The sequence below is a fragment of the Melospiza georgiana genome, chromosome 3 (assembly GCF_028018845.1).
Source record: "Melospiza georgiana isolate bMelGeo1 chromosome 3, bMelGeo1.pri, whole genome shotgun sequence".
Classification (NCBI taxonomy): domain Eukaryota; kingdom Metazoa; phylum Chordata; class Aves; order Passeriformes; family Passerellidae; genus Melospiza; species Melospiza georgiana.
This window is the reverse complement of record NC_080432.1, coordinates 81,180,260-81,204,377: the sequence shown is the minus strand read 5'-3', so window position 1 is coordinate 81,204,377 and position 24,118 is coordinate 81,180,260. Positions and strand designations below refer to the sequence as shown.

Here is a 24,118-nt window from a genome sequence, read left to right as displayed (position 1 = left end):
TCTTCTCTCCAGGGCTGTGTCGCACAGAATACTTCCAAGCAGATACCTGAAGAGGCTCAAGTCTGCTCTCCTAAATTCCAGGGTCATGATCCTGCTTTTTGACATGCTCCATTCACTTAGTGAATCCATCTTCAACCCCATCATATTAGCTAAATAAGCCAATAACAATTGCACTGAAGTTCTTCCATGCTCAGGGACAGGATACATATCCATATATTTACAATTTACATTATTGGTGAGTGACTAAGAAAAGGCGTATTAGTATTCTTTTTTTCTGAATTAAGTTTTCCCAAAATCCACAATTAAAAGTTTATAGTCTCTTTACTGTGAAAAACAAAGTCCTTGAATTAACTTGAATGTATTCTCACGGGAAGTGCAGCCTTTGGGACAAGAAGTCTGAGATAAAGTTGTATTACCCTCGTGCTTTTTGATACAGAAACACCAAATTCCATTACCACTACCTGTTTGCAGATTTTAAAAGTCTTAGTTTGTGGTTCTTAACAGATGACAGCCAAGACATTCAACAGGAAAACACAGCCTTAACAAATTATACTCCTCTGGTTTGTTTCTTGTGTCTTCACTTCTTGTTTTAAAGAACCTACTTAGATAAGGTAAGAAAAAATGTAAAACACAAAAGCAGCTGAATTAAAGTTTTCCTTTCAACCCACCTCAGGTTCCAAAATAAGCTAATGCAAGCCTGGAGCTGAAAGAAATGTCACATTCATTAACTAAATAATCATCTAAAAATAGAAACACTATTTCATTACTCCCATTCACATTTTACAGCTCTGCTCTTCAGAAAATGCTGTTGCTTAAGCCAAGCAACAATCTGCCTCATAACAAGAACACAGAAATAGTTATCATTTCAGTTGTCTTCAGACCACACTTGAGTTACAGGGAACTAATTTAGTTTTTACACACTCACAGAATTCTTTAAGATATAGAGTCCTTTCTAGTATTTTGGTACTCAATACAGCAGAATTGGCTGAAATAAGGATTCTTTAAGCAGGGATCATCGTACAGCTGAAATAAAGCAACAGTCACTTGCCACAGGAACCATGCCTATATGATGTTTCTACTGATATAAACTTTCTTCCAGAAAAAGCTCCTACAACTGAATAGCAGTAAGAGAAACTATGGGTTTTGAAGTCCTAAGCAAAGACAGACCAACTTGATTTGTAATGTCAGAAGAGAAGTCATCTGCCTTTTCCTTCAGGGAAAGCTAGCCAGCAGATCCTATTATAGGTATCTATGCAATAAGACACACAAAATGGTCTTGGACTGTAAAACTGAATGTCTTTCAGTTCAGCAATATATTTCTTGAGTACAATGTCAAGTGTCCAAAGTTTACAGAACCATTAAAATATTCTGAACATACACACACAGAATGAGCTGCACTGGTGTCTCTGTCATTCTCTCATCTTCCAAAGCGTGATTTGGGTTTGTTTTGCTGCTGGAGCAAAGGGGAAGGGTTAAGTGCCAAAAGAACTACTCATGACATTTTTTAAATGGCCTCTGTCCAGGCTGATAATCTTTATTTAATCAGTAAACATTACCCTCCTTGTCACCTATCTAAGCCTTTCAATACAAGATAAGCTATTGATGCATTATTTAAAGTCTGTTTCTTTTTATGGAAAACACACTTGATTTTGGCCATATGACAAAAACTTAGTAATTTTTTTCAACTATTTCACAATTCTAATATTTGCCCTGAAATTTCACTGAGGCAAATGCTGATGTGCTGCATCAGCTCAGGTTACAGAGTTTTACAATAAGGTTTGACGAAGAAATATTAAATCTAACTCATGGAAGAATTACCAGAAGAACCACTGAAAGCAGCCAAGTAACTCACACAGTAGATGCCAAAATTCATAAGCTGTACTGACCTTTGTATAAAGCTTTAATAATTTTTTTTTTTTAAGTGATGTATCATGGGAGTTAAAACATAATTTGGCACTCTCTCCTTCCTTACATTGTTTTGTCCAGGTAGACAGAACCAGCTCCATATCACAGTGCTATCATGCCCACAAGAAAGTCTCCTTCAGACTAATCCACACATCTCCACAGCAGTAGAATTTAAAACAAAGAACAAGAATCCAAGAAACAAAAAACCCCTCAATATTGCCCAAAATTACTTTGTAGTACCAAGAATATAACCTAGCACTGATGTTAAAAGGATTTCCTATTTCCTCCAAAGGCAGAAATATTAGCAAAAAAAGGTCACTGAGTAAATCCTGTGTAAAGTGACTGACAGCAATGCAGCCACCTCTCAAATCCATGAGTGACCTTGACCTTATAGTGATAAGCACTTTAAAAGGACAGCAGTTTCATCTGTTACGTCTCTTCATACAGAATCACCATGGACACTACACTAAACACAACCCAATGGTTTGTTCAGTTCATGGACACCATGAGTTTCTAATGCCTCACATTGCATTGCACATCTGAATGCTGTATTTCACTGCAACACTATCAGATAATAAAAAGCTTTAGGCACAATTCTAAGATACATTCAACAGCTGACTGCATAGTGACAGCAGTAAGACAAGGTAAATATTTAATCAAGCAAGTGCACTCCTTTTGCAATGCAAGAAATACTTGCATTACAAAATTCTACTCAGTATCCTGCATTTTGTCAGTAATGCACATTTTCAGACATAAAAAACATTTAAAGATCAAATTCTACCTTTATTTACAAACACTTAATTTTTACCCAATTTGAAGGAATAACAGGTATGTAATAAAAGACACATGTAAAAAAATATAATTAGAGCTACTTTTCATTTTGTTATGAAATTTCCCTGTACTTGGCAAAACAAATTTAAAATGAGGAGAACAAAAAGTTCTCAGATACTAAAGAACAACCAGTCACCATTAGTCTAAAATAAAATACATTATTAGTAAGTGGACTTCAGATGGTAGTTCTAATCCTTCAGAACCTTTTTCTTTCAAGTCATTTTAAAAACATTCCTTTTTAAAGTAAGTCTTCATTTAGAAGTTTGTATTTATTTCCCTCTCAACACATAAAAGAAGATGAAACAAAATTATATCAGAAAGAGGCATTACTATTACCTGAAAAGAACTAAAAGAAAATTATTATTTTAAAAGCTTCTTTAAAAGGTTCAGATCTGAATAAAATTCTATGCTTGCATACTTTAAAGAAAACATTTGGATAATCTCCACATTACTTAATTCTAGGAAAATAAAATACCTGTTGAGTAATAATGTCAGTAAAATGACTTTCATTTATGTACACTTACTGCAATCTCTCTACAGGCCGACATGGATATCCCTGTACCTTCAATTTGCTTCAGTGCATACTCCTTTTCATCTTTTCTGTACACACAAAAAAAAAAAGAGAAAGAAAAATATATTTAGCTCTGACTTACATTACACCAATCAATATCAGTATAATGATGAAACACTAATTTGGTCTGGATCAAGAAGCTGAAAAGCCAATCTGCGTTTATGCATAAATTACATTTTGATATGAAAAGCAAGTTTTCTTTTAACAAAAACCTTACAGTTCCCAAACAAAAACTTCTTTATAAACAAACTTGGTTAATATCTATTTCTCTCTGAAAACAGACATAATATCTGTAGATAAGTGCAAACACAGAATTTTAGAGGACACTTTCTCTGAAATTCCAAGACACTGTCTGCTACTGTGAAAGCACCACAGTCGTATCCCATGCCTGGAAAAATTCTCCTAGAAATATCTGGGAATGGCAAGCTTTTTTCTTGATTTTATGAGCTACTCTCAATCCACTTTTATTTCTGAAATACTACTATTTTAAACTATTTATATAATAAGCACTGGCTACTGACAGATCTCTAAAACACACGTGAAATGTTGTGCTCTGATGTACAAAGCCAGATTACAAAAAAAAGCTCAGCCCAAACACTGTACTATCCTTTTAAATAATTACAGCTTGAAGTGATTTATAGGGACCACCAAAAGAACAAGAGGTAGAATCTTGAAGCTTTCATGACATAACAGAAGCAGCCTACAATATGGTTTTGCAGGATTCAGCTGTCAGTGACAGATGTTGGTAGGCACCAATGCCCACAGTGTTGATGCCCCTTTGCAGACTCACCAGTCACAATTCAACAACCCACAAGCCCCTATCCAAATTCCCTGTGGCATTTCTGGTAGACCTCAGTTAGCCCTTCTTCCAGTCCCAAACCATTTTGGTTTGCCACACAGAAAGATTCTGAACTTGCACTTGATTCAGTCTCTCTGGCTTTCAACTCCAAGCCTGTGCCCTGCCAGCTTCAGCCTGTTTCCCACCTTCCACCAGACCCTCTCCCTCCAAAATTCATGGGATAAGAAGTGACTGAGTGGCAAAATGTGGGGACAAGACAACTTGAAAATAGCTGTCTACACATATTGTAAGTAACACAGGCAAGCATTATTCTCAGTAATTTTCAGAAACAGCTAAACCCTCAATGCATGTCTATAATTAACATTGAGCTACACTTTTTGAAATAAAATTTTAACAAGAAAAATTCCAGATGCTTTCCAACTACACATGAAAACGTGTAATGCCACAGGTAATAAGATCACACCTTATCTCTCAGGAATTGTTTCTGATTTCATTAATTAGTCCAAATTTTAAACAGTAAATAATAAATGCCCATCCTCTCTTATACATGGTCCTGCTATCTATGCATTTCCATACACTGCAAAGTATCAACTCCATCAACTCAGGTTGTTTACAGAGACTGTGAAGACAAGATGATATTGCCTGCAGAACCAAAACCAACTCTAGACATACAAAATTGATCATGGCATTCAAACTATGGTCATGTTTAAACTATGCAGCACAGACAGTCCTGTGCACAACTATCAGCTGGAATGCCAAAGCAACGTAGTCACTACAGCACTGCATCACATCCTTCTTTTGGCACATCTACTGAACCAGGCACAGGACCACAGTGATATGGCTGTCCTTGAACTAGCTCTACATGCACAGCATTGCATGCAGTTACTCAGACGGTCACAGAGTGGAGGTCACTGCAGAGACCAGGCGTGACACTCGGCACCCGCTGCCTTCAGCAGCACTGCTGAGTGCCACTGCCACGGCGAGGCTGTCAGCACTTGGCAGAAACTGCATGCAGGACTTCAGGACACAAATGAGAAATTATGAAAGGTGCTTTAAAAAAAAAACCTAACCAATCCAACAACCTAAGGTATTACAGCATGTGGGAAAAGGACACAGTCGTATTGAGCTGCAACTTAGATAGTTCTAAAACACTAGGTTTTGTAAAAAATGAGCAAAAACGGGAATAATGAAATGCTTATTTATAATAAGTGGGTGGCAAGGATAAAGAACTCCAAAGAGATCGTATTCTTGACCTGATGATTTTTTTTTATGATTTTTTTTTTTTTACCAACAGCTTTGGAATTATAAACACGGCCTCCTTTAGATACTATTTACTTGCTTTGGCAGAAATGTAAGTCTATACAAATACTTTTCCAAGTTAGCTGTCCTTATTATGGAAATATAATAGCTAATTAAAGCACTTCTCAAAGATGTCCACCAAGTGGTATTTTAGCTAATAATATTTTCCATTCAAAATAATTTGAAAGAGAAAGAAGTATATTCAAAACTTCAAAAGCAAGTCAGCCAGTGCAATCTGATGAAACAAACAATTCTGGTTATTCAGTGAAGTGTCCAAAGAAAAGAACACATAGGTACTTTATTAGCTATTTCCCCACTTGTAAGAATTCAATAAATAATATCAAATGGTGTGTGTGATACGTGAGTACACTGTTCAACTCTCTAAAGACCAATGCTCTCACAAAACACTTGAGACAGAAGAAAGTACTTGTATTTCATTTCAGAAAAACTCTGCTGAACTCTAAACACATTTCAGTAAATTGTATGGAATTACACAGCAGGAAAGTTTTTATAAATCCTTTTCTGACAGATCCTACATCAGCACATTTTTTACTAGAGTGAAGCAACCATGGTTAACACCAAATCCAAACAACAACCACAAACCACACGGCTCTGGTATGAGGCAAAGACATCCATGCCAGGGATAGCCAAGCAGAAAGCAGGGGCTCTGCCCACAACCATTTTTATCTGGTCTGCAGAAACACTGTCCCAGGAATAGGTCAACTAACTTGAAGGTCTTAACCTGCAACTGTAAGGGAATTTGTCTGAGGGCAAGAAGCAAGTGGCACAGACCAAGGTTTAATCAAGCAGGTTGTATCAAACAGCCACCCCAGGCTGATGGTGGTGATGTGTTCACTAATCTGAGCAAAAAACAGAGCAAAGCAGAACTCAAAGAGAAATCATACTTCAGGAAGGTGTGAGTTAACATTTTTATTAATGCTTTTCAAAATTGATGCAGAAGAATTTGCCTGATAAAATAAGCACCACATCACACACCTTACAAGGCTTCTCTATGCTTCAAGCCCCATTACCCAAAACTAGGGGTTAAAGATTAAAATCAGCATTGTTTCTGGTTTCAGAAGTATTACAATTCATGCTCTTCTAAGAGGGATTAATTTTTACCAAAATGACACTGCCAATATGAGATACTGCCCTCCTGAAAACTTTCCAACTGGTATTTCAGACTGCCATAGGCAGCACTCAAACACAAAGGTCCCCATGTTATCAGTACTTGCGTGCCAGCATGTATTGAGAACATTCCTCCACTATAAAAACCTGGTCTTCAAGTTTTTCTCCCTCACATTCAATATCCCATTCTGCAATCCTTGAGGTTACTGTCAACATTTTAATTGGCACTATGTAAAGGAACACTCTGTCCTCTTGCCCCAAAAAATTGTACTTGGTACAATACTGTAGTACTTAATACAGAAAACAAAAATACGATTACTACTTCTTCTGGGTAACATTTTCAGTTTCCATTTTCCAAATGCTTTGGAAAGAACAAAGTACCAAATTCACTTTTTAAAAAATGTAGCTCAGAAGATTTAGAATAATTACAAGATTTCAAAGGAGCTAAACTCTCTTAACTATTGCAACTTCAGAGACCTCCCATCATATGAGAAACTACTTTACAAACAAGTGAATGGAAAACTAGAAACAACTTGCCCAAGACCATAAAAAACCAGGAGGATTTGAAAATAGTGCATGGTTCAAACAATTATTTTATCCCAATTATTCAAATTTGAAGGCTTTCAATGAGGGTATCTCTTGAATTCACAGGTAATTTAACACACATCCCAACTTCAGAATTAATTATCCACATCAAGGAACTGGCTTGAAAGACTGCAATCACTCTGAAGCAAGAACTTTGATCACATCAGTTAATACAGATATTATCCTTACTGTATATACTAATAATAGCTGCCTTAAATTAAGTCCATAATACCATAAATAAATAATAATTTAAGTGCACATTTTCTTAAGGAAAAAAAAGTGTACCATCGAACCATTTCAAGACTTAGCTAGAAAAAGAACAACAATTCACCCCTGTAACAACACTAATGGAATTTAAATATTTGACACTTTGTAGGACAAAGCCTGGGAACACTATGGAGCTCAGTGCCCTTCACAGTACAGCCTGGAACACAATGTCCATAGGGGTATCTGGTTACATTCTGATCACTTTGTTTAATTGCTGCCAGACAGCAGTAAGTTAATCACTCAGCAGGAGATCACAAAGAGTTGCAAACCTTTTTCCCCCTGAGAAAAGGCAAGCCATGACACTGAAGTGCAACTAGAAGTCAACTGAAAACCTCATCTGGAACACGGCAGCCAAGCCACTAAACAGATCAGGCTCAGCACTGGTTACCCTAGGCAAGCTTCTCATGGATTTAATTCTGTACTTAGCACATGGCCCTAGCCCCTTACAAAGGTAACAGTACCAGAAAACAAGGCTATGACTGACTGGAAAAAGGGACATAATCCTTTCCAAAAAGTAGTGAGTTCTTGTGTTTTAGTGTTTTTATGGATATGGAAGCAGTCACTAAGTCAAAAGAATTACTAGATCAAAAAATCTACACATGGTGTCTCTAGGGTGCATTTTCTATACCACACCAGGAAAATAATGTTCTTTTACTACTATCCTCCAAACCTATCAAACCTTATCCAGTCAGCAGCTCAGCCAGCTCATTTTCATCCATGTGACAACCAGTCAAAAATGACAGAGGCTGTGAATCTACAGATTGATCTTAATTTATTTCTAGCCAGCAGTATACACTGTATTTCAATGTACTTCCATTAGATCATTTTGAGACCTATATAAGAAACTCAAAATGTGAAACAGTAAGGATGGTAAGCAGAAATTTTAAAAGCCCTTTAAAAGGTTTGTCTTTCTTCACCTTCACAGGCAGCAGCTAAAACTTCATGGCAGCTAGAGGCTGCTCCTCCAACCCATACAAGTTCACTTCAACCTGAACTACAACTGGCTGCTTTTGGCCACGAAAAGAATGGATGAAACCAGCAGGTGTGTACCTCATCCTGCTGCTGTGAAGAGTTTCAGTAATATCTGTGGACTGCATAGCTGGCCTCTGTGCTCATGCATCCCCCAGAGGTTTGATGGGAACTTTCCTGGTGTTGCAAACAGAACATCACATGTGTCAGTCACAGAAAAGGACTTCTTATACAGAAAGAGCAGACATGTATGTCACCTGGGCCTGGGCTTTCCTCTCTGTGACAATGTTGCAAAATAGGGAATATGTAAAATCTTCTTATAAGACAGGATGCTCTTTAATGTTTGATTTTTGTATACTTTCAAGCCTAATCAACAAGATGGGAGATTCAGTCTGTGACACAGACAGCAGCCCACAAGCTCTATGTGATGTGCAGGTGTTAGAAAGACAAATTACTGACTGGTAGAATTGTCTTGCTAAGCTTTAGGGCCTGGCAGGTTTCAGTGATCTCACACCCAGAGGGAGGTTAAAAAAGCTGGGGAGAAGGATGTACCATTCACAGCAGACACAAAGAATGCAGAATTTATGGGCCACAAGGACATTGGGCAGAACTTCTTCCCCAGATAAGGAAGAAACAAATAAACCTTACCCAGCAACTGTGCTGAGTCAGCTGTGACTGGGTAAAGGGGAATTCTGCAGGGGGAGATCCCAACCACCACTCACAGATCACTGACCCAAAAACCCATCAGCCCAAGAGAAGAGAAACACCATGGGACTGATTAGCATGAGAAGAGAGACAATCATTAACCAATAGAAGACAGAACACTAATTAATACAAGGATTATGTATCATGTAGCCAATAAACACTAATTCCCTTGTTTGCTGACATGTATAAATAGCAAAAAGGTTTTGATAGTTATTGTGCTTGATTTGTGGAATTACACTGGGCATCCAGACTTGCAGAACTCTGGGAAAAAAAAATCAATGTCTCTCTCAAGCGTGTAGTTATTGGCTTGCTGCCCACTGGGTTACAAAAACCAATTCTTGTGGACAACAGCAGGGTGGTAAACCAACCTCCCCATCAGGCAGTAAACATTCAATCTTTAAAAGCTGAGCTCGTACCTTATCTGAAACATCTACAAGTAAACTTGAGGAGTGGGAACAATGCAACAAACTTGTATCAAACAGGACCGTCTCTACTACACAATATTAAAAAGATCTAGAGTGAAAATAGAATGTCCAAGGCTGAGCCTGGTAAACAAAAGGAAAAAGCTCTTTGGAATGGAGACAGTATGCTACAGCAAATACTGCATTTGGGTTTTTGGGTTTTTTTTCTTTTTTGTCTCAAGTACTTACAATCTCCATTTTCAAAAAGGTGCTTAAATGCTTCTCAGCTTCACTGGCGCCACTGCCTGATGATACCTACTGAACTCCTCTAGGTCTCACTCCAAACATCAGATGACACCAGATAGCTCAGTATGTACACAGAATAACACAAGGCAGCAGCACTTTTCTCTATCTTCTGCTACCTCCCAGACCTCAAGTCTACCCATGAAACCCTTAAAAACAACCTAAGAACACATCCAAAAGGCAGAAGTCTGTGTATCATTTTAGATGTTACTCTTCTCAAAATGCAATACCAGATTCCTGAATGCTGTATGGTTTACTACTCCATTTTTCAATAATTGCCAATGTCACTGACTTGCCAATATCAGGCATAAATGCATGCCAAAACACGGCTAACTCGGGAATCACAATGCAATCTGTGAATTTTTTGAATATTTAGCTTTTTTTCTTGGTTGGTTAAAGAAAAACCTTTCAAGAAAACAGATTTTTTTGGTTGAAATTAGCATTCTAAGCTTAAGTCTACTATAAATTGGCAGAGACTTTCAAATACAGAGCAACTGACTACTACAATTAGGCTTTTTGAGAAAATACCTGACTTTCATCACATACACTATGAGAAATAGGCAGAAGAACCATTACATGCAGCTTCACCTGCTGGAAAATCTATCATGTTCCAGTCAGACTAAAAGAGCTCATATTAAAAGTACAAACTGCATCATATTATTAATAGACACTCTGTGCTATCACAGCACCCCTTGAGAAATTGAAACAGATTTTGCTTTATAATCTGTAGAACAGCCCCAAACATATCTCTAAATCATACTAGTAATATGGCTATCCTTCCCCTTCTTTACTCCTCTGTAAACCAGGCTATGAACTCAGGGGGGAATGTGCATGTTAAAAAACAAAGTTCTTAAAGTGATGCTAAGCTACTTGTCATTAAACACAATGCCCTTGACATTGCCTGCTTCCACAGAGCCTCACAAAAGATGCTGAATACCTATAAATCCCCCACAAACTTCACCAAACATAAATGATGCGTTCTTCATGCATGAGGAGACAGCTGATTAAAAGGACAAAAAGTGAATCTGAGCACTGATAAGGTTTTCTGTCATTTAAAAAAATGCCTTTTCCCAGCTATGATTTCACTAGACTTGGAGTGAGGAGTAGAGGTCTCTCAGTATCAATGCGAGGAGAAAAAGTAATCCACTAGCACCACTACACATAGCTTAACCATATGCTCTTCTCTTTCTTCCAGTAAAATTTCTAATTCAGAAATTTAAAAGCATATCTTGGTAGCATAGATACCTTCTAACTGTTAATAACAATTTCAGATTAATTCACATCACAGTCAGTCTAAGGTCTGTGTAATACCAGACCACTGGAAATCTTACTAACCTAATCTATTAAAATTTATCCTTTACACTATAATAATAAAACTTTGTATTTGCAAGGAAAGAGAGCACAACTACAGTCATTGCCACCCTCACTCCAAATTTACTGATGAAAATTCAGAGACCTCAACCAGCTACAGTGTTGTTGCCATTGCTAAAATTAGACTGATTCCTAAGTATCTGGAGTGACTGAGAACTGTGAATTTCATACAAGTACATTCATAGCAGATTGGGGTAAGCAGACTTGACAGCCTGTTTGTAAGGGTAAAAACTAAAGTGTTCGCATTAAACCCTGAAAGCTGTAAAATTATTCTGCTGCTCCAGGTAGCTTCTTCCAGAATTTGCTATATTTAAGCAGAAGAGAGAGCTGCACCTGATTTTATTTCTTTACAGACAGGATTGATTACAGATAATGAATAGATTTAGGAAATATCTCTCTGCCTGAAAAGATACTGCATGTGAGGATTTGCTACCTTAAAACAAGGAACAGCAGCAGCAAGGAGAAAAAAACCTCTGAAATAAAGAGGAAACAAATTTTTATTTGTCAGCAAATTATGTACCAAGATCATAGAAACAGAGTCCTAAGACTATGCCAAAAAGAAGAATCTGACACTTGCTTCATAAACTCACTTAAGAAAAATGCTTGCAACTAATGTAGAGAAATGAGCTGTCTGGTTTTGGAATTTTTTAAGTCCTAAAGCCATACTGTAACTACACTGTCCAGCTTAACATGCATCACAGCTCTTCCTATGTAGTGCTAAATCTGGCTAAATACTGCAACTTTGATAGGTGGGAAATTACTATCAAATCACCAAACAGTAGGAAGCCTGTACTTTGGGGTCTTTTTTAGCAAGAACATGTTTCAAATACCAGGCGCAGATTTTTTTTCTAAATCCCTATAATGCATCAGGTTTGCTATAGCAGAATAAGCAGAATTATTGACTCAATGTAAAAGGGGGGAGGGCAATGGCCTAAAAACTGCAGTTACTCAGTTTTTCTTTTCTGACTCATGTCATAATCAAATGCTTCCCCTAGAGCACATGAAAGCCTAGATTTATCAGAGATCTATCATAAATTTTCTGTTCTTTTCCTTCAGACTCCCTAACTCAAACCATCTACAATGAAATTATCAATTCTCCAAGCCAGACCTACACAAAAGCTTGCTAACACAATGTAGGTGTAATTCTTGGGTGGTAAATCAGCCTTTAGGTACTAAAGCTGCACCTAAGAAGCAAGACCCAAATTCCATATGGGCAGAGTGAGACAGAGCACATTTATTACAGCTGAAAAGTTGCAAAGTTGAAACAACTCCCTCACAATGAAGTAGGACTGGAATGAATCTCCATAAAGTCACCCAAAGGTCTAATTTAATTCAGTCTGAAATGTAATTGTTTTTTTTAATTTTTTTTTTTTTTAATTGAGCATCTCAACTTTTTTTCCTCACTTCAGTGTCAGGACATGAGGATTTCTCAAAGATAGAGGTCGTAATTCCAGCCACTAAGACAACTTTGCTACGCCTCAAAAACAAACAAAGTCTTTAGTCAGCTATCATATCTGTTCCTGGGGAAAGGGAGGGGCATTCTGCTTCCTCTGAATTTTAGAACTCCATGTTCCATAGTCACAATAGGCTTCTGTCACAATCTGAGGTTTAAGAACGTCACTTGATGAAGTTTTATGCTGGTTTTTCCCCATCACTGAAGTGACACTAAAAGCAGAATAAAAGACATTCTACTCAGAACAAGTCTTTCGGTTGTTCTGAAGGTCAAGCTAAATTTGGCAATTTGTCTACCTCTGTTTCTCATTTGAAGCATGACAGAATTGGGCAAAGGAACAAGTGGCTATCCAGTACAATAGCTGGTTTTAATCAAAAGATATGAACATAAGCTAACTTTTGAAGTCTACAACACCCTTGAGAACAAGGCAACAACTGATACAGAAGCTCTGTTTTAGGAACAGACACATTCAAAGACATGAGCTGACACCCACTCTCAGCTGCACTGACGATAATTAACGCAAGCAACAAACACAGCATTTTTGAATGTGCAAGGTGTTAAATCTTAGCATGAATCCATGGTAATTCATTATTAACACAGGTGAGAATTTTCTCTAAACACCCCTGAATTTGCAGAATTCATTATTTAGAAGTACCTCTCTCAAAAACAACCAGCTTCAGAGCCAAACAAGAAATGTCACACCTGAGTGGTCCTTGTATCTCCTCAGGCTCTCAGGCCCCACAACATCACCAATGAGGTGGGAAAGTCACAATCAGAGGCAGAGCTGAATCCCAGCATAACCTGTGTGAATGCTTCCAAGTGCTCTAATAAAGACAGCAAAACAAAGGAGGGACAAGAAAGGAAGAAAACCTTCTGGCCACACAAAAAGGATTGATTCTGCTTTCAACTAATGCATGAGGAAAGCAGATACGCTGCTTCAAAATAGTGAAGCTTACCTCCAGATGCAGATTCCATTCCAGCAGATTTAGCTTCTGCCTCTAAGTCAGTGGCCTATAACTCTTATTTTCACTTGACTGCAAAAAGAAATCAATAGCATTTTCTACTTAAATCAGCACAGAGTGAACAAAAAAATAAACATACTGTACATAAGGCTCACTTTATGGGAACACATGTTTATAGCCACACTGTCCCAGCCTGCCCCCATGTTGTATCTGTGCTTTTATTCAGCCCAGAACCCTGATACTTAACTAAGCAACCTGACAATCCCAGCACACACAAAAGCTATGCCATTGCTCTGCCTACTGGAAAGCCTATCTTCAGTGTGGTTTCATCTACAAAATAAACAACTGTAGAATATTTCAGGATCCTGAATTTTGTAGAAAACAGATGACAACTGAGGAGAAACAAGCAGTTATACAGTGGCCTCATTTGTAAATATTGTTTTAAAGATTGCTAAGCCCAGAAAAGACAGAAGCAAACATGGACATGAATAATGCCCTTCAGGGATCCACTCTTTCAGTAATCTCAGCTTCTTCAATCTTTCTCACAACCAGAAAAAAATCAGTTGGGCTTTCCAATAAGGTAAAATAAAATAAATAAATAATAAAGGATAAAAAAACCCAATCACAACACACCAACCAAAAAACCCAACCCACACTTACAGATAACCATCTTGTAAAGGTCAGTCGACACTATCTCCACAGCATTGCTTCCCTCTGGTCTTATTAGACACGCTCGTATTCCATAAACTCTCTCAAACAAACTCCCACCAATAAATGAAAGGATTGTACTCCCACAGAAAAGTCTAAAAAATGTTAATAAAAAATTCAGATATAGAAGTTAAGTTTCAGTTGAGTTAAAGACTTTCCCTGGACTTTGTCAACAACAAATTTTGGTTTAAAATATCTCTGCACTTTTTTCTTCTTGAATCTGTTGAGATGATGAACTTCACAAGAGGTGTAATGATTTCTAATATGCTCACAACTAGCATTGTTATCTGTCAGTCATCTAACTTATAGTCAAGCAAACCATGCAAACCAAGCTCCCAGAGCTGGGAGGTCTTTTCAAGCCTATATTATTTAGAAAACATGAAACTCAAGTCAAGTTAAAACAATAAACTTCTTGTGTTTGCTACACAAGTAGAAACTGTTCTTCATTTCCCGAAGTCACATACTAAGTTAGCCAATTTACTCTAAACGCAGTTGTCCTGGACCAGTTTCAGCATTCCTTCAAGCAAATGCACCGTTATTGCAACAAATATATCTTTTTTAAGTTCTAACACTTTGTTGCAGTAAAAAAACAATAAATAAAATAAAACTGCAGTGTATGTCAGTTCTCAAATGGCAGCAAAGGAGCTCAAAGAATAACACATCTTTGGAAGCAGAACGTAAGAGCTGCCTGTCCCTGCTGCTTGCAATCCCTGCCCGATGACACACGTAGAGCTCAGCTCCTCCTGGCCCCAACACTGAGCAGCAGCAAGCACATGCAAACAGAGTCACTGCTCAACACACAACTCTGCTGCTACTGCCAGAGGACAAAGGCACCTTCTGACCCAAGTCTATGCAAACCATGACCTGATTAGGGCTGCAGAAGAGGCAAACAGCATTTCAGAAGGTATTTTCAAAATATAGGTGTAAATTTAATGTTACTGGTAAATCTCTAGTGCAATTTGGTTAGGACATTCCACAGAAACTTCGGTTACTTGTACAAACACATCTGCAGCATTATGAACCACAGCAATTTCTGGGGCTTTGCGGGTTTGCTGAATTTTTTTGGTTTCTTTTCAAATCATACATGATGTGAAAATACTCATGTTGAAAATAAATTTATGAAAAACACCTCTACATGCTTACTCACAACATAACACGTTAGACTGGATGACCCAGAAATACAACATATTAAATTGTTATATCAAGTAGTTCACACAAAGAAGCTTTCATTTTCTGACCTAGTCCATGGTCTGTCTTGCTTTGCTCCCTATTACCAGATGGGAGGCAGAAACGAAACTCTTCTTCCCCTTCAACCTCTCACTTCCTTCTCCTGCAGCTCTACTGGAAAACTCTTAACCCCTCACTCAGAAACAGGAACCTTCTTGCCCTCTTCATTTCTTAAAAAAAAAAAAAAAAAAAAAAAAAAAAAAAAAAAAAAAACCACTAAACTTTGAAAGTTTTTCTTTCACATCTTATGGGCCAATTTATGTACATTTCTTTCTTTACAGGCTTGGAAAAAACTCATCTGTTTCTCTCAAACACAACCCCTTCTACATCTTACTGACCCCCTTTCTTCCTCAAGCTCCTACCACCACCACATCACCAAAAGGTGATGATGCACTTTACAGCTCATTTCTGTACCTAGTTTCAGGGAGAGTAACAGAAGAAAGGACAAAATAGCCATGAGAGAAACCAGATGCAAGAGTCTGTGGGAAGCACTAAAAATTACTCATCACCACTTGCACTACCCTCTTGAGCAGGAAGCAAAGCCATGGTACAGTTGCAACAGCAGCTGTCATTAAGGCACAGATAAGTAGTACTCATTATCTCTTCCTAGATGGGGACTTTTCTACTAGAATGCATGGCAGGCAACTAGTTAGACAGGTTTGGTTTAGTTCTGCTGCTCCTTCTCACACATATTGGGAGTATTCAGTGGTTAAGTGGTATTTTCAGGACTTGCAGGTAAATCCAGTATTTAGGTTTTCTTTGCTTTTGAGAGATTTTAGCAAGGCACAAACACCTTCAACCATTCTACCTTCCTCAAGATAAGTTTCATCAGGAAAAGAAAAAATATGAAAGTGGAAAGCAAACCACAGGTTTTCAGATACTGATAAGAGATTTTCCTGCAGAGAAAAGTAATTGTATAAGATCTAATACATTGCATTCTGACTTTGGCCAACAATTCTGTGATTTAGCCTGTCACAGGCTTATATTAGTAAAAAGCAACTACAGCACAACACTAAACTTATGTTCAAGGCAATGTCAAATAGAGGAAGTAAGAAAATGTAAATATATAAATTATTATAGACTCTCGAATGTCTTACAAGTATCAACTTGCATTGGTAAATAATATTCCAGTTTCACATTCAAGAGAGTATAATCCTTGCCACATCAGTGAGTTGCCTCTCTTTTAAGAGCAAATGCAACTGCAGTACACATGTACTCATTCCCCAGGCATTTTGCCACCAACATTGCTCATTTGCAGCATTTAGCTAACTTGAGTGCAAGTTTCCTCTCCTGACAAACTCCTGCTATATAACTTAAGTAATTTAAGTTTTACTAAATAGGAATATGGGGAGAACAATACACAAATTAATTGCTATACAAATACTGACATAAGAGATCAAGCAGATTACCTTTACCGCTTCTACACTTTCCGTTTTCTACTACCACAGTGACCTGAGCCACCACCTTGACCAGATGCAACCTCTGAAAACGTAATATTAGCAGAAATACCAAATACACTAAGCTGCTCCAGCAGAAATCCTGTTTTTCCCATGGAGCCATGCTTCATAGCAGATTATTGTTTTCTCTCTCTCAAGCAGTATTTTTTTACTTCTGCTTCAAACAAAAAAATATTCATCAAATAAAAAAACTAAAACAATGGAAAGCTGACATGGCCACAATCACAAGCAGCATTCCTATGTTAAGGTTATATACTTGCCTTGGCTAGATACTTCATCCTTCTTTCTCTCCCCATATCCTACTTTTCATAGAACCATACAATGGTTTGGGTTGGAAGGAATTTTAAATATCACCTAGTTCCACTCTTCTGCCCTGTGCAAGGAAACCTCTCATTAGACCAGGTTGCTCAGAGCACCATCCAACCTGGCCTTGAACACTGCCAGGAAAGGGGCACTCAACTCTTATGTGGGCTTGGAAGCTGTGAGTTGAGAGCCTTACATTAATGATTCTGCACACCGGTGTCAGTCCAAGGAGGAAAACAGACTCCTCTTCAGTTACAAACTTACAGTACTGAAAAATAGGGGTAAGAAGAAGGAAAGAATATTTCATTTGTCTTCCCCTTCCTATGCCTGTGTTCCACAGTGATGTTTCTGGACTTGCATCGCTGTTGTCCAGTTCTCAAAAGGGAATCCCGTATTTGGCAACTAAGATGAAACCCGGTTTATACCAACTCTCTTTTGAAAAGTTACAGGTACAGTAACAATAAAGTAATCTGACAAGCTACAAAAGCATACTACTTCAGCAGCATATAAATCTACATCCTTGGTTTAGCTGATACATTGTAAGTACAGAGCCAAACCTTTTATGGCAGGAGGGTCTGCCAGGGCAGCGCCAGCTCCTGAGCTGGCAGGGAGCCTGGCAGCTGCCCAGGGTACAAATCCTGGCCCTTACTGCCACCCATTCGAAAGCTGATCACTTCGTATTTCTGGCATTCCTTCAGTAACAAGATTAAAAAGCACATACTTGCTTTTTGAAAGGTGTTCTAAAACATACAGATTAAACTAAAATTACAAACTTATTTTTTCTTTCCAAGTAGCTATATAGGTAATATTTATAAGAACCTTTGTTTCCCAAATGCAGAGAGTGAGTCAAATGAAAATTAAAATAGCCCCAGTTTGAGAAAAAGCAGCCACCTCGAGTGTTTGTTTACAGGTAAGCAGCAATAAATAGAAAGGTTGTATTTACATGAAGATACAGCTTTTGCAAGTGTTGCATCTGCTGTTGCTGCTACAGAGTGAAGAACAGAGTGGCCTATTTTCTACTTGACTCAAGCATCCCACTGTTCCTTGCGCTCCTGACTAACCAGCAGTGGTGCCTTTTCAGCTTGCTGACTCATGCAAACCTCCACCTGCAGCTGGACTGACATCCTGGTGAAGAAATACTCTATAGTGGCCTGGATTCAAAGATTGATTATTTCGAAAAAGTAAAGGAAAATAACTCAGGCATACACAACAAACAGAATTTCCAAACCTCACTTATCCTAAAACTTGCCTTTCATATGAGGAGGGGATACAAGAAGTGAAACAACTAAGCACAACATGGTAGCTTAAAATATCATCAAAGAGAATGTAAGGAACATAACGAGGAGAGGTAAGGCATGAAACAAAACTATATTTTCCTAACCATGACTGGAAAAATTGCATTCTTTACTTTACTAGACAGATGTGAATGTGTCCAAAGAAAAACACTTACAAAAAGTCAACATGATGCTTTGAAGCAGGACACAAACAAAAAACCTGTAACAGATTTTCCAGCTACATAAAGAGCTAAAAACCTAATATTGATGACTGAATTGCAATCATGATGCTTTTATCATGATTTCCTCCATCAAAGTCACTGGTCCAGTTTTACTGTACATGAAATAAAGGACTGGACAACTTATATAAATACTTGTTTTCTACACCTTCTGGACCACAGAGGTATTAATGAAAGTTCTGTAAACCCAGGTGCCTAATTTAGCTAAATATATAACACAAGTAGTACCTCCAGACCTCAGACCATACAAACACTACTGAACTAAATAGAAGCTGCAGCTGCTCAAAATCTCTAAAAACATAATGTTGTAGTGCATTCAAATGTAACACCAACATTGCTAAAATCTGACTCTTTAAAAAAGAAAAAATTCTTTTAACTTTCATAGAAACCAGTCAGCTCACTAGAAACATGCCCAAATGATATTCTACTCTAGGCTGAAAAAGCCAAACTAAGCTGTTACTTTGTCAAGAAACTGCTTTTATGCACAAGCCATTCACAGAGATCTAAGCAACAAAACCACTTTTTCTACAAGCATTTTATCGAACAGCTTGCCAAGCTCCATATAAACACATTTTACTATTTCATAAAATTCATATGCCAACTTTTTGAAACATGAAGTGACAAGTTCTCAGTGGAATTTCTGGAGAGCTACAAGGTTCTTATTGCCCTCAGCCTCCTGAGACTGTAAATTAACTATACGAAGCAAGAAGCCAGAAACTTTCTCTTTCATACAGGAATGCCTTGCAAAATACTGAAACAGTCTCTGCAGTCAGCTAAAGAAGAATTCCTTTACACGAGGCTCAAAAGCCCCCAGTGACCAGCACACAATAAATATGCACCACTAGTAGATTTCTTTTACTAATTTCTTTCATTAGGGACCCCTTAAAGTTCATAACTAATGCTAAATATCCTCCAACCTGCAGCTATACTTTAGCTAGGTGTTTACATAAGGAAATCATCCCATATTAATGGTTTTAGTTATTTTCTAATTTTTTCCTAAGTTGTTCACATCTTCCTTTCACCCAAGGATCTAAAGTTACACAAAAGCAACTAACAGTGAACTTACCAATGCCATAAAATGCAGACCAAGAAAAAAAGAAAAAAAAAACAGGCCACTTTCTAAGCTTCATGAAGTAAAGTCTCTGAGCATATAGTACAGTTGAATTTGTGCCATGTTATATTACATGTCAATCTATCTGACAGCACTGAAACTTTGCACTTCCTTTTACCAGTTACTTGTCTTACGGCTCAAGGTCTCCCTTTGATTATTCCCAGCTCTGACACATTAGCTATCTTGTTATCATATTTACTTTTGCTTTACTACCCATTGGCATTTGTCATACTATTGTAGGGATTTTGAAGACATGTTCTTTATCGTGCTTTGTAGCAGCAATGCAATTCCTGTGACGGATTTCCTTTGCAGATGATGGAAATGAAAAATGTCTGGTTTTTACTTACATCAAATTTCTTTCTTTCTTTCCTTCGTAAAACAGTAAACCCAAAGCTCTGCCTTTTTTTGCTGTTCTTACAATCAGCAGTTTTAGGTTTACTGTATCAAACAGCAACAAACATTTAACTAGCATTTTGGTGGTTTTATTATCACTTCCTTTCCTTATTACTGCCTTCTTGCTATCCCATGTATGTTTTACTATATATATATTTATATATTTATATATTTTTTATATATTTATATATTTATATATATTTACATATATTTATATATATATATAAATTAACACTTAGGAAAAAGAAGCAACCATGATCACTTAACACAAAAATACTGGAAGAACTCAGTGGCAGCTGTGATACCTGGAAAAGCTTTGATATTTCAAGTTAGCAATGCTCTAGTATTGCTATGGCTGCAGAGCAAGCTAGTCAGAATCAGAGCTCATTTCCTGGTATTTAATCCTTCACTGGAATTAGTGTCTACCTTTCAGTTATTAATCACTTTTATACTACAGCCTCCTAATTCAGAGTTCAAATTTTCAAGACACATATGAATGCCATTTGTTCCTACAGCCTAAACTTCTCTACTAATCTAAAGCAGCAGCCTGTCATTAACCACTTCCAAAGATTTATTTAAGAGTTGTCATTTTTCCACATTCAGTCTCTTCTTTTCCAAAGTTTCAGTTGGCTATAATGGAAGGCTATTACAGAAAGGAATCACCTCCAATTCACAGGCATATTTTAGCCAACCTTACAGTATGTTTAGAACACTCTGCAAACACAGCCTGTGTTTGTGCACCAGGCACGCACCACAGTGAAAAAGTGCTCAATGGCTCTTCTGAAAGCAAAGGATTCTATTTGGAACCCACACCTGCACGAGACTGTTGCTCAGGCCTCAGGACTGCTCCCCTTCAACAACTGCATGCCAGCCAAACAGTCCCAAATTGCAATCCTAGCTCCCCACTGCTCTCTTAACTACAATCCTGTGAAAACGGCATCCATGAAATACCTATCCCATGGTACCGAATTTCCTCAGAGAAGAGAAGAAACCTAGCTTAGCCAACATACATGGGCTTAACGCCTAAAGGACCTCTCTGGATCAAGCCACCAGCCAAGCGTTCGGGGACAGGGACTTGTATCCTGCTCTCACGGGACACTGATGGAGACACGCCTGTGCATAGGTACCAGACAGAAGCCACCAGCTCTGCCTACAAGGAGCGTCCCGGACAGGCCATCGAGCCAAGCGTGCCCGGCACTGGCATCAGCGGGTGCCCGGGGCTGGGACACACCAGGGACCGCCGCACACCCCGGGAGCTGCTCGGGAGGGAGCAGCCGGGGAGGGGCCGCCGGGAGCCAGGTACTCCTCCCTTCTCAATCCCCTGCAAGTAATCGGAACAGAACGTCAAATTACGAACGCGGTCACACAAAAGACGAAAGTGGCGACCTGGAACACGGCGTGCAAAGCAAAGACGACCCCAGGACACAGCCTGCTGACACCGCACCACCAGGGATGGCGGGGGGGAGCGGAGCAGAGCGGGACGAGCTTTAGGCTGAACATTAGGCAGGACTGCTTGCATAAAGGGCGATTAGACATTGGAAAGGGCTGCGCAGGGAGGTGGTGGAGTCCCCGTCCCTGGAGGTGTTTAAGGAAAGACTGGATGTGGCACTTAGTGCCACGGTCTAGTTGAACACGGTGATGTTCGGTCACAGGGTGGACTCCATGATCTCAGAGGTTTTTTCCACCCTAACTGGTTCCGTCGCTCCGAGCAGCCGGGCAGCGATGCGCGGGGCCGGGGCACCGGGGCCCGCTCCCGGCGCGGGGCGGGGATCCCCGAGCGGGCTCCGCGCTCCGGCCCCCGCGCTGCCAGAAACTTTCCGAGGAGGGAGGGGAAGGAAGGAGGGGAGGGAAGGAGGGGAGGGCGCTGGTGCGGGGGGAGGGGGGGTTGGAAGGGGGTTCTCGGCGCGGCCCTTACCCGTCCTTGCGGCGGGCCTTGTAGACGTGCCCGTAGGTGCCTCTGCCCACCTTGCATCCCTCGTACTCGAACAGGTCCTCCACCCGCTCGCGCTCGGCCGCCAGCTTCGACTTGAACTCGTAGTCCATGTCTCGCCCATGGGCGGGGAGGCACGGGCGGGCAGAGGGACGCGGCGGCCGGATCAGCACCCGCAGCTGGCGGAGCCCCCTCCCGGCGCCGCCATGTCCGGGGCTCGGCGGGGGCGGCGGGCGAGGGGAACGGGGCGGGGGGGGGCGGTTTGTTTTTGTTTTGGTTTGGGGCTTTTCGGCGGGGGGGATGGGGCGCGCTCCGCCGCCGCCACCCGCTTCAACTGGGCTCCTCGCGGCGCGGCGCGCGAGGTGCCGGGAGTCGTAGTGCGGCTGCGGGAGCCGGCCCCGCCGCCGCAGGCGGGACGCCGTAGCGGCAGAACTACAACTCCCGGCATGCCCCGGGTCGCCCCGGCCGGGCGGCGTCGGCGCACTGCCCTCTCCGGAGACACCGGAGCGTTTCAGCGGCCGCTGGGAACTTGCTGACTCTTCACATTTCGCGCACAGGCGGGAGCAACGAACGCGGCCGGACGCGGCGCCTCTGGCTGGCAGGGAGCGAGGCAGGGAGGACCAGAGGAATAGACTGTAGACACGCACCCCATACTGCGGGGCGCCGAACAGTGCAGAGACTTGTTTATCTCGCCAGCCGCCATTCACGGTCCGGCCCCGCCCCCCTGCGGGATGCTGCCCCGTGATTGGTCAGTGCTGCCCCGTCGTGCGGCGGGCGGGGCCGGGCGGGGCTAGGCCGGCCCCGGCGCTGTGGCGCTGCGGGTCCATGTTGGAAGCGGGAGGTGTTGGGTGATTCGTGCAGTCGTGTGCTGCTAAATAAACCGATCGCTTACAGAAACACAGGGGCTCATACTGTGCGCTCACATACAAACCAGGTGGATTGCTGCGTCTTTAGGATACGATGCCGTAGCAAGGCTGTGCCCCTTCAGCCCCTGGCAGAGAGATTTTTAGACAGACGCGGCGCTGCTTTGAGGTTCGGATTTCATCAAAGTACTTTGAGATCACAGAAACGTTCAGGCCTTTTAATACTATGTCTCGGTCTGTCGAAGATTCTGTTTGTGAGAAGCGTCACTCTGCAAGGTTACTTGTGTTATGGAAGTGCCAGGCAGAGATAACTGTATGAAGTCACACAGAATCACAGAATCGGGCTGGAAAAGGCCTCTGAGGTCGAATCCAGTCTGTGACCAAACAGCGCCATGTCAGCTACAGACCGTGGCATTAAGTGCCATGTCCGTTCTTTCCCTAAACATCTCCAGAAATTATGACTCCACCACCTCTCCAGGCAGTCCATTCCAATGTCTAATGACCCTGTCTGTAAAGAAATTTTCATAATGTCCAACATAAACCTCCCGTGGTGCAGTTTGAGATGATCTCTCATCCTCTCAACTGTTGTCTGGGAGAAGAGGCTGATCCGCACCTACAGCTTCCTTCCAGGGAGCTCTAGGGAGTGTAAGGCCAACCTTGACCTATCTTATACAGCCTGCAGGTTACATCCCCCTCTAGAAGCAAAGGACAATCCCCACCTTGTGTGTTCAACCTCAGATTACTCCTGCCAGCAGCAAGTGAATGAAGCAGAATTAAATGAGAGGAGGGCAGAGTAAAAATGGCATCTCTCCTTACACAGAAACTATCTCAGTTCATCACCTGCTCTGCCAGCATTACTTACCACAATGGAAAGTTTTTCCACATGCTGGATGGGAGGGGTAGAGGAGCTGATGAGAAGCTGTCATTGCTGACAAAGCACAGGGAGGTGTCAACTGCACGATAAGGAACGGTGCTATATATGATTACTAGTGCATAGCTAAGTCATGAGGTCATAGCCAGAAGTTTGTTTCTCAAGGAAAGGCAGGAGTGTAACCATTTTGAGG

The 24,118-nt window shown here is 40.4% G+C and overlaps 1 protein-coding gene across 2 annotated transcripts in view; it reads right to left on the bottom strand.

Annotated features, from left to right (window-relative positions):
- Positions 1–22,408, bottom strand: part of CDK19 (cyclin dependent kinase 19) — a 121,001-nt gene extending 98,593 nt beyond the window's left edge. Inside the window, exons 1-2 of one of the 2 annotated variants that reach the window (XM_058020844.1) lie at positions 22,227–22,408; positions 3,261–3,336 (exon numbers count right to left, since the gene is read on the bottom strand). In XM_058020844.1, the coding sequence (XP_057876827.1) occupies positions 3,261–3,336; positions 22,227–22,315 (165 nt within the window). In that variant the 5' untranslated portion in view covers positions 22,316–22,408. Of the gene's footprint in view, positions 1–3,260; positions 3,337–22,176 lie in introns of both variants that reach the window. The other variant, XM_058020843.1, reaches the window with a different exon arrangement.
- Positions 22,409–24,118: the final 1,710 nt, after the last annotated feature.